The sequence below is a fragment of the Phytophthora cinnamomi genome (genome assembly GCF_018691715.1).
Source record: "Phytophthora cinnamomi strain GKB4 chromosome Unknown Contig18, whole genome shotgun sequence".
In the NCBI taxonomy this organism is placed as follows: domain Eukaryota; phylum Oomycota; class Peronosporomycetes; order Peronosporales; family Peronosporaceae; genus Phytophthora; species Phytophthora cinnamomi.
In genome coordinates, this window is record NW_027150951.1 from 378493 (window position 1) to 389937 (window position 11445).

General features: G+C 57.2%; 3 protein-coding genes across 3 annotated transcripts; all 3 read left to right on the plus strand.

The window, feature by feature from the left end:
* Positions 1–292: 292 nt before the first annotated feature.
* Positions 293–1675, plus strand: IUM83_17967 (acyltransferase family; the record flags this gene model as incomplete). Its single annotated transcript, XM_067942939.1, has 1 exon — positions 293–1675. The coding sequence occupies one exon, from the start codon at positions 293–295 to the stop codon at positions 1673–1675; it is 1383 nt and encodes a 460-aa protein (XP_067795954.1).
* A 3589-nt stretch (positions 1676–5264) lies between these two features.
* On the plus strand, positions 5265–7022 carry IUM83_17968 (helicase mot1; the record flags this gene model as incomplete). Its single annotated transcript, XM_067942940.1, has 1 exon — positions 5265–7022. One exon carries the CDS (start codon positions 5265–5267, stop codon positions 7020–7022), a length of 1758 nt encoding a protein of 585 aa, XP_067795877.1.
* A 2560-nt stretch (positions 7023–9582) lies between these two features.
* On the plus strand, positions 9583–11202 carry IUM83_17969 (Glutamate synthase; the record flags this gene model as incomplete). Its single annotated transcript, XM_067942941.1, has 1 exon — positions 9583–11202. One exon carries the CDS (start codon positions 9583–9585, stop codon positions 11200–11202), a length of 1620 nt encoding a protein of 539 aa, XP_067795963.1.
* Between the last annotated feature and the right edge of the window lie 243 nt (positions 11203–11445).

Here is an 11445-nt window from a genome sequence, read left to right on the forward strand (position 1 = left end):
ATTTTAGTTGATCCTTCGCAACGTTACCTGAAAATTTTCGGCTTGCGTCGCCCCACGCGAAGCTGAGCCGGCGCCATTCGCCCATGACTTAACAACAGCGCATTCCACAACAATGCAATTGGGAACAAGCACCTCGCTCGTGCTTTACGCAGCGAGTTCCTCCGCCTGGCCACATGGTTTAATCCACACGTTGATCGGGAATCGTCCGATCCCATGATTTCGTGGCGTCGGCTTGCCTGCAACGAGAGAGGAAGAGTCTCACTTTGCAATCGTCGGGTACTTTACGACCGAGATGCTGCAGGACGCGCGCAATGCCACGCCCAGCGGTCGTGCAAGTGTCGACACCCCCACAGAGACCGTGAAGCTGAGTGTGATCGAGCTCTCGGACGAAGAGACCGCGGCGTCGTCGTCGGACTCGGAGGACCAGACTTTCGTTGGCCAGGCCAACGCCAGTACCAAGTCGTCAGCTGAGAAGGTCCCAGCAGCAAACCCGCCGCCGCCGCAGGCCCCGCCCACCAAAATCTTGTTTCTCGATGGAATCCGCGGTCTCGCAGCCATGCTGGTGGTGGTGCAGCACTCGGGCGAGTTTGTGCCGGAGCTCCACCTCGGCTCAGTCGCCGTCGACGCGTTCTTCATCTTGTCGTCGTTCCTGCTGACGTGGCTCTTTATGAAGAAGAGCATGAAGCTGCTAGCTCAAGGTGCTGGAGCCCGCGCGTGGGCGTTCGCACTGACCGACTACTTCCAGAAGCGATTCTTCCGCGTGTACCCGCTTTTCGCCATCACGGCCTTCGTGCTGTCGCGGCTGTCGTTCGAGAACCAGCACCGCTACTTTATCGTCTCCAAAGCCGGCGAGGTTGACCTGTACAAGATGCTCACGTTTGAGTTCGCTCAGCGCTTCCACGTGTTCTGGACGCTGCCCCTGGAGATCTCGTACTACTTCGTCATTCCGCTGTTCGTGCTGGCTGTGCTCAAGATGCGGCGATTCTGGTGGGTGGCAGCGCTGCCGCTATTCATGTGGACCGTGCATCAAGGCTGGACCATCATTCGCAACAGTCACGAGTCTATGAACCACCACCTCCACACGTTCGTGCTCGGATCGTTGGGTGCCGTGGTGTTTGTGAAGCTAGACTTGCTGATCAAGAAAACGGGCTTCCAGTTCCGCTTGTGGCACCTTGTCCTTCTACGAGCGGTAGAAGGGTTGATAATTGCCCTGATGTTGAGCGTGATCTTCCGAGGTTTGCTGTTCGACTGGGTCATGGCCAACCCGGCCCCTCCTCCAAGTGGGTTTCCTTTCACCGGTGTGTACATGACCTCGATTATCGTAATCGAAGTCATGCAACCGTCGTGCGTTTCCACGATGTTCGAGTGGAGCGTGCTCCGCTACTGGGGCAAGATCAGTTTCTCCATCTACCTGCTGCACACGTTCGTTGTGATGTACCCTGCCATCAGCCACCAGCCCAACTACTTCAACCGCTTGTTTGCTCGGTTGTTTCTCACCATAGCTCTCGCTACCGTGAGCTACTGGCTGGTCGAGTATCCATCCCTATTGACGGCGCAACGAATCTCGCGCTTCCTTGCAGCTCGAGAGAAGAGCGGTTCGGGCAGCCTGGTGAGGTTCACGTGCATGGAGAAGATCAATATGAAAAAGCAAAGCGCTGCCGCCGAGATCAAGTAACTGAAATGTGGAGCGGGCGTCTCTCAATGTAATATATGTGCTGTAATGAAGCTAAACCTATATTTTGGCTACGGAGACCAGCGACATAATTTCTTTTTCAAACACAAGATATTGATCGGATCATCTCTTGTAGCCTTTTCGCGCTGTGCTAATGCCTTGGAGATTCGTTGGGCTAACAATTGAGATGGATACTCCACCAAATGGTAGGATATCGTCGCTAACAGCAAGAGGAGGAAAAGTCGAGAAAATAACCGGTTGAAGTACTTCGGCTGAGCGTTGATCGTCGGGTTCCACACAACAAAACTGTGCAACAAGTAGACAGAGAAGCTAATTTTTCCCCAGTACCGCAGCACGTTCCACTCAAAAATCGCTGACACGCACGACGGATGAACCATCTCGATCACAAACAGCATTGTGATGTATCTGCTGACGTAAGGAAAACCACTCGTATCTGGAACGGGATTCGAGTGCACCCAGTCGAAAAACAGGCCTTCAAAGCACACACGTAGTAGTAAGGCGATGATTAAACCCTCACTGATTCTAAGGACCACATTGTGCCAAGTGCGAATTTTGAAGTCCGTCTTTTTGATCAACAAGTCCAGCTTGATGAAGATCACTGCGGCCAACGATCCCGATATGAAGGTAGGGATATGTGGAGGAAATCGAGAATGGCTCGTCCGGTATTCGTAGAAGCCCTCTTGCACGACTCAAACTGACAGAGCAGCAACACAAATCCACCAGAAGCGACGCATTTTCAGCACAACCACAACGAAGACAGGAATGATAAAGTAGTAGGAAATCTCCATTGGCAGCGTCCACAGCACGAAAAAGCGGTGGTCGAACTCGAACGTCAGCACCTTGAGCAAGTTGAAATCGCTGGGCTTACGCACGAGAAAATAGCGGTGCTGGTCGTGGAAGGGAAAGAGCGATACTACCATCGCTGGCACTGCAAAAAGGGGGTAAACACGGAAGAATCGCCTCGAGAAGTAATCTGCCAGCGCGTATCCCCACGTGCGCACTCTCGCACCTTGTTCCATCAGCTTTATACTCTTTTCAAGAAGAGCCACGTCAAGAGGAAAGATGACAGCACAAAAAGTGTGTCAACAGCTACAGCACCGAGGTTGAGTGACTGCAAGTACTCGTGCGAGTGTTGTGTGACCACGAGTATTGCCGCCAATCCGCGGACACCGTCGAGGAAGAGCACCTTGGACGGATGAGTCTTTGGTGGCGCTACGGTCTCAGTGGCAGCCATGGCAGACTTCACTTCGTCGGCTATAACCCGCGACTCTCCCTCCGCCTCCTGGATTCGAAGCTCGATGCTGGCTGGGCTACCTTCGTCTACTGGGTTCTTCATTCTTAGACTCATAACGAATATGCTGTGTGCGCAATACCAAGCTCCGTGCGTTCTCACAGCTTGCGCTCGATCCAAAGGCTTTTTGCCGAACTTGGGATATGAAACCACGGCTCAACACAGCTCCCCAAACTTGAGTTCTCATATCCTACATTGTTTCGGTTACCACCAGCGATGTGCTTGAGCGCTCGAAGGCCCAGGTCAACCTTACATTTTGCTGTTCGGCTATATGGCAGGCAGGCAACGGTTGCTGCATGATCGGATACTGTACCAACGTCGTTGGGCCGTAGATTTCGTACAGCTGAGGCTCTTATCACGTAGGGTTTACTTTTTAAAGTGTTGCGGCCCAGCGTAGTCTCTACATGGTACGAATCTCAGCTGTACGATGCTGTGGCCACTACGCCGCGGAAGTGTACATGTAGCTCCATGAAGTTCACCAGGTGAACCCACGCGTACATTTTCTAGCTGAGCAACCTCCTTCAAATCAGTCTCGCACACGGGCTGTTGTTTTCTTACCAAGACCACCACAATTCCGCTTGTCGAGCGGCTCGACTGCACGGCCTGCACGATTCACGTCTGGAGCGGCCTCGCTTGCACAGTGCTCGACGACACAGTTCGTGGATCCAGATGGCGCGCTGGCAATCGTCACGCGATTGAGGGAGTAGCTCACCGCATGTAACAGTGCAATGGCTTTCTCGCATTCTCGCACGACAGGCAGCGCTGCACGTACCTACCGCTAACGTCGCCAACTCCTTGATTGAAAAAAGAAAGAGGCCACAGATGGCAAACTGCACGAGGTCTTCAATGTATTGCAGGGATACAGGTGCAACCGGGGTCATGGCATGGCATGGAATGGTGCCGCGCTGCCTGACATGTTTACAATCGCAAACTGTTGCCTGCACGCATGCAGCAGACGCAGCAGCAGTAAGCGCGGCTGACTCGCAAGAATTCTCCGCTTCTCCGCTTCTCCGGCTCGAACTTACAGTGCCTGCAGTACAACGTACAGTACCTTGTATTGAGCCGCAGCAGCGAAAGTTTTCGCAGATTTAGAGGCACATCGCGATGACACACACGTCCGGCGTTGAACGCACAGTTCGTCCAGTCGCGGCGGCATCACTCCTTTGTCACGACGGCCAACATTGAAGACGAAGATCGGACGGGAGCCGCTTTCGAGTGGAGACCGTCGATTTCGATTTCTCCTCTTCACTCCCTCCACCGAAAGATGACCATCATGCACGAAAAATATTCTCCCATGGGGAGGATTCCGGCCACGCTCGCCGAGTGGTTCTATTGCGGGCACTCCAAGCAGCCGGTCGTAGCTGCTGGGGCTGGAATATCCGATAGGTAGCAAGAAGACCCATTGCGAGGATGTAGCATTTCAAATGCTTCACTTGTGTTTTGCCGATGGTAACCGGTCTCCTGCTGTCTGCTGCTTCGTATGATGTGTACATATCATTATCTTGTCTGGTGCCTTCCGGCCGCTCAATTTTCGTTGCTCATAGCGCACCGCATTCAACCAGCAAGTGAGCCAACGCAGCTGACTGATGGTCGAACACCATGGCAAGAGCTCTACCAAGTGACTCAGAATGGATAGTGCACTGCATCCGCGGGGGCAGCAAATTTGCCTGAAAGCTCGAAGTGCTTGAGCCAGCCCAGACAGGACAAACCTGCACTGCACACCCTGCTCTCGCTGCCTTGTCGATGCAAACCCGCGCTCCCACCTCACCAGAGCGGAATGAAGTTGCCGACCGGTTTCTCGCACGCGCGACGGGATCCCGTCGGCGCCAACGCCATGCCGACCAGCGTCAGCAAGCGCCGGCGCCGCGGGTCCTTGAGCTCACTTTGCCACGAACCACTGCGACTGCAAGTGGAGAGAGTGCCAACGGTGTCTCTGCGGAGGCCAGCAAGCGGATTCATCTGCCGCTCGCCAGCTTTTACACCCCGCTCACCGTCAGCTGGGCCCAGAGCGTCACGGTTAGCTTACCAGCTGTGCCTGGGGTCAGGTGGGTCGTCCTCAAGTCGCCTCGCCTCTCCCTCTCCGCTCTCGTGCTGGTGCTGTCGTGCTCTGCTCTCCACTTCCCGTTTGACTCGCCTCGCCCCGCAGTCGCGAGAGATTAACTTGACGAACGCCCGACGTCACTGGTGACTTTCGTCCCCAATAGCGGAGACCACCCTACCTGCTCTCCTTCCTACCTTTAGACGTGCCACAGATCAACTAATTTTGACACAACAAGCGTCATGCAACTTCGGTTCCCACTGCCCGAGGGCTACTTCGCCAAGTTCGAGCTGCTGCCGGCCGAGACGCAGAGCTACCGGACGCATGCGGCCGACATCGTTCGCGAAACGAATCGGGACTTTGACCACTACGTCAAGGACGGACGCAACCGCATCGACGCACACACGTGGAAGCTCGCCAAGTCGAAGGAACGACTGTACTGCTATCGTCGGAGGAGCACGCAAGGCTCCGCACATCAACTAGGCCTGTATGGCAACGCGGGTGTCGAAGGAACGGCCTCAACCTCCAACAACGATTCGTTCACCAACACTTCGAGGTCGCGGGCATCGCTCAGCTCGCTCAGTTACTCCGGGCGCGAAGACTCAGGCAAGATGTCGGTGTCAACGCGATCGTCTGATGACGGCGAACCAAGTCGCAAAAGCATCAAACCGGCGGTGATCGGCTACGGAATCGTGGATGGCTCGGTGGACGACATAGTCTACGGACTGTACCAGTCTTCGACTGACGAGATGAAGACCCTGGCCGCTTTCCTGGGAGACGATTCGCTTATTGACTGCGCGGTGCTGCACACTGTTCGGCAGACTCGCTCGTCGTATCTGGGACTCAAGTGGAAGTTGTCGCGAACCGTGGGTGGCAATCGCGACTGCTGCTACATGGAGTACGTTGGTGTCTCGGAGGATGCCGAAGGGCATCGCTTCGGCTATCAAGTCCTGGAATCGGTACCTGTTCGCAACTGCCCGCACTTTGATGACAACTCGATCGTGCGCACGAACATGTCCTTCTGCTACATCTTCCGCCCGAGCAAGCTTGCCGACCAAGTTGAGGTTTTTATGATGGGAGCCTATGACTCCTCGGCCGATGTGCTTACGGCTGGAGGAGTGGGTGACTACCGGAGCTCGATGGACATGTTGTTCAACCTCCCGACGGCTTTGGTCGGAGCCGAGGCAAAGAAGATTTCGGCCATGGTTTCCAAACAATCCGGTGCTTTGCGTGGAGCGAGCAGCAAGAACCAGAGCGGCAACCACTGCTCCATTTGCCGGGCCAAGTCGGGTCTGCTGTCGTCCCATTCGAATTGCCAGACGTGTGGCGCGGTCATTTGCAGCAAGTGCCGTATCCGGAAGGTGACGTTCTCTCGCCGAGGCAAAATCAAGGTTTCTTGCTGCAAAATGTGCATGGTCATGGTCAAGGACCAGTCCCCGTTCGCTGGTGAGCAGCTCGAGCAGCAGCCAGCAAAACCGAAGAAGGTGCCTCACGAGGAGAGCCGCAGAAGAAACGACAGCAACACCAGCAACAGCACCAGAGGATTGGACGCCATTAACGCTTCAGTATCGACGATGTCGCTTACGGACTCGGAATTCTCGTCATCTTACCAGTCGTGGCAGTCGAGCTCAATTTCTTCGCTGCATTCGGACATTGACGAAAGTTTTCACACCTCAAACGGACCTAGTTCTGGGATGATTCCACTCGAGCGAAAGATGCCTGCAGTGATGGAGAGTAGCCAGGCTCTAGCGACCTACCAAAGCCACCAAAGCGAGCAGCACCGCCAGTACGAGCAGCAACAAGTCCAGCAACAGCAATTCCTGATGCGCCAGCGCATGAAGGCGGCCTCCAACCCCAACATTCCGCCGATGCCGAACCAGCGGGCGCCCATTACTCGTGAAGGTTTGTATAACCAAATGTTAGAGCTGCAGATGAAGGCGGAGCAGGCATACAACATGACCAACCAAAACGCCAACATGATGATGAACCCAAGGCGATAGGTTGTTATCGATAGCTGAACTCCAACGGAGAGACTCGTCAAAAGGAGGGAATAGATATTAACCACAATGAAACTTTCGTTATCCAACTACTTCGAAGAAAAACCGGCGCATTAAGATTGGTCAGGATACAGTAAATGGGCGGAGCTGCAATGACGTTCCTCGCGAAGTACATCCGACCTTATAATAACGAGGTTTGGGGCGCTGCGGTTCCAGGGGAATGGATGCAAGGGCGTTCTCACTCCGCTCGTCTTCAACGACTGAAGCGTCGATTTATTATTCGTGTTGGCTCTCACAGAAAACAGAACAAATACGCGAGGCGTACTCAATCCATCTCCAGTAAGACTGTACCAGGCAGGTGAAGCGCTTGATGCATCGCAGAGCGATTTAGAAGTTTTTTATTTCTCGCTTACAACTGGGGCAGGCTGGCTTGGGATTGACGACGAAGCTTAAGCTGAGGGTCAATCCATCGGTGCGCCGCAGGGTTGCAGTTGCTCTGGAACCACCGGTAGTCGTTCATCCCTCGCGCGGACGATTGCAGATTTCCCAACCAAAACTTTGAACGCTGCGGGCACAAATGATGAAGCTGGTCCGGCCACTTACAGGGTTCCGTCCGGAGGTTGCTCAGCTAGAATTCGTGCTTGCTGTCACATGATATTCTCGTGACTGTGCTCTGAGCAAAATGAATCCGTTTTGCTGAAGTGCTCAAGCGCGCGCAGCCAAACGCGTGGCGGGAATGCTGTCCATTGATACGGTACTTGATTCGCGCTGGCGGAGAGGGCTGCAACTGCAACCGCCAGATCCTGGCGCGTCTATCGTTGCAGTTGCAGCTTCAAACACGTTTAACGTCCAAACGCGACGAGGCAGCCAACACGACAAGCCTGGACAACGCGCGCAAAAGACGGGGAATGGCATGTTATTCCCAGTGCAACTTGAATCTTCAAGCGGCTCGATCCTGCAAGGCTGCACGGCGTACGGAGCTGCGGGCCAACCAGACGCCGCTCGAGCGCACGACTGGCCCAGCCGGGCGGATTTCCGGTGCGATGTTCAAGCAGGGGAAGCCAAGTTCAAGCGCCAGCCCCCCGTCTATTGTTTTTCACAATCGCTGGCCGACCAACTGCAACCAAGAGCCGCACGAGACGAGGCAGGAATCGCTCTGGTCGTACACAGGACGGCTTGAAGGTCCCTTGCAGTTCGGGCCGCGCCCGGACCGTGACGAGCCATTTCGATGAGCCAGCTGCGCGTTGGAGCGGTCGACTTGGTGTAAGCGGGCAAGCCGATTGGTTGCACAAGGCTCGGGCGGGCTGCGAGGGCTGCCCCTGCCTGGATTTGACACGAGCAACGACGCCGTACGCTCGCTCCACTTCAACGTCAAGGTTGCCTTTTCGAGCAGATACTTTTGCCATGTCTACGGTCCAGGAGTGCGCACTATCTCTGCTTGCTGGTGCGCTCGGCTGCGCTCGCCGCAGCGCGCCGATGGAGAGGAGGGCAGCATTGCTGGAGAGTCGAAAGCTTCTGGAAGTCCGTGCTGACGTGGCTTGCCAAGCGAAAATGGCATCGGAAACAGACAGCTCTTCGACGTGGGGGTGTAGCCATGACACGCATCCGGATACCACCATTATTATTGCCACCAGTTAACGAGTGCGCTGTGGCCAATGCTGGCTTGTGTAGGCCCAGCACTGCGTTTGTGGGGCTACGCTGAGTGTCGCTAAAGCCACTCATTCCTTGCCCGCGGAGACCTGCAATTGTTGCGCATTGCGTTGCCAAGAAAGACAAGCGGAGCTCCTCACACCGGCACGGGGTCGGCCCAGAGCGTGTGCGTTCAGTGCCAAAGCGTGGCGGTAGCCATTGTTTGCCCAATCTCGAAGCGTCGTCCATCCCCTTTTGGCCTCCTGCACTTGAAACCCCGTTGAAGCGCATAACGCCACGTGGATATGCGATTGAGCGGGAGGCGCAACTGACAGCACGGATCGAAGCATAATTTAACGTGATGACGTGGAAACCAGCGGGTTCCTATTATTATCACCATATCGAGTCGTTATGCGGCGGCAGTCGGGAAACACCTGCAGTCGCTCCGCCGCCAGCGCCGCGGTATCCTATTCCGACGGTCCACGCCCAGCCTTCCAAAACCTAAAGACTGCCGGACATCATATCGTCCCCAGAAGCTCAGAGCCGGTGCATCCTACGCACAAAGCCAAGGCGCGGTGGCAGCCTGGGGACCGATTTAGGCTCTGGGGACGTTTTTTTAAGCGCACAGATACTTTTCTAATTCGTACCTCTTTCCCACCACCCGCATATCCAAATAACATTCGCAGACTCCTTTTTCATCATGATTAGTTCATTCCATACTGACAGCGCCTCTCATCCTGATTCCCTGCGCAAAGCCGTATTCGCGTTAGCCCGCCCAGCAGGGACCGCTTTAACACCAACGGGATGAGCATTCACAGCGGGCCTCGAGTTCCGCTTCGCTTCAGCCTCCGTCATTCCGCAACTTGCTCGCTCGCGCGCACTCGCCCGGCCGCCGCCCACACCTCCAGCTAAGTCCGAAGCTCCTTCTGACCGCATGCAGTCCGCCGTGCGCCAGCGCCTGACCGCCTCCGCCCGCCCGGGCGCGCTGCTGCGCCGCGCCGCGTCCGCCAAGGCCGAGCCCGTGTTCGAGAAGCGCGACGGCTCGACGGGCGAGATCAACAGCGCGCGCGCCTTCATCGACTTCAAGCGCCAGGCCGACCCGTACCGCGCCGTGAGCGAGCGCGTGCACGACTGGAACGAGATCAACTCGGGCACGCGCGACCCGACGGAGCGCAAGATCCAGGCGGCGCGCTGCATGGACTGCGGCACGCCCTTCTGCCAGACCAACACGGGCTGCCCCGTGAACAACCTGATCCCGGAGTGGAACGAGCTCGTGTTCCGCGACGAGTGGAAGGAGGCCAGCGACCGCCTGCACAAGACCAACAACTTCCCCGAGTTCACGGGCCGCGTGTGCCCCGCGCCCTGCGAGGCCGCGTGCGTGGCCGGCCTCGTGGACGACCCCATCACCATCAAGAACACGGAGTACGCCATCGTGGACCGCGCCTTCGAGGAAGGCTGGATCGTGCCGCGCATCCCGCGCCGCAACGGCCTGCGCGTGGCCGTCGTGGGCTCGGGCCCCGCCGGCCTCGCCGCCGCCGACCAGCTCAACCAGAAGGGCTACCACGTGACGGTGTACGAGCGCGAGGACCGCGTGGGCGGCCTGCTCATGTACGGCATCCCCAACATGAAGCTGGAGAAGAAGACGGTGAACCGCCGCGTGGACCTGCTGCGCGAGGAGGGCATCGAGTTCGTCACGAACGCCGAGATCGGCGTGTCCGTGCCCGTGGAGCAGCTGCAGGCCGAGAACGACGCCGTCGTGCTCGCGCTGGGCTCCACCGTCCCGCGCGACGTGGACATCCCCGGCCGCCACCTCAAGGGCGTCCACTTCGCCATGGAGTTCCTCACCAAGAACCAGAAGCGCCTCCTGCTCACGGTGGACGGCAAGCTCCAGAGCGGCTGGGACCGCAACTTCGTCACGGCCGAGGGCAGGGACGTAGTGGTCATCGGCGGCGGCGACACGGGCACCGACTGCATCGCGACGTCCATGCGCCAGCGCTGCAAGTCGGTCGTGAACCTCGAGCACAACCCGCAGCCCCCGGCTCAGCGCGCGCCGCACAACCCGTGGCCCGAGTACCCGCGCATCTACGGCGTCGACTACGGCCACGCCGAGGTGCGCTCCGTGTTCGGCGACGACCCGCGCAAGTACGCCCGCGTCACCAAGGCGTTCAAGGGCAACGAGAAGGACGAGATCACGCACGTGGTGACGCTCTTGGGCGAGAAGGACCCCGAGACGAACATCATCTCCGAGATCCCCGGCACGGAGGAGGAGATCCCGTGCGACCTGGTGCTGTTTGCCATGGGCTTCCAGCACCCGGAGCAGAAGATCGCCGAGTCTCTGGGCCTCGAGGTGGACCAGCGTCGCAACATCCGCGCTGCCTACGGGGACTACCAGACGTCGGTGGAGGGCGTGTTCGCTGCTGGCGATTGCCGACGCGGCCAGTCGCTGGTGGTGTGGGCTATCAACGAGGGCCGCGGCGTCGCGGACGCTGTGGAGAAGTACTTCCTGCAGGAGGGCTTCCAGCCGGAGGTCTCCCAGAACCAGCGCTTCGGCTAAACTCTGCGGCCTCAGATGACAGCATGTACCGGTAGACAGTCGCATCTACGACATGCATCAATGCCCTATGAAGGCGCCTGCGGCCAACTTCACGCCGCCGAGCCTAGCTGGAAGGAATCAGCAGAGACCGTCTCGCGCAGCGAGCAGAGCGATGTAAAAGATGAGGGATAATTATTGTAGTAATGCACGGAGATGAATCCGCTGAACGACTTCCGTCCGATGGTTAGCGCTGGCACGGCAGTG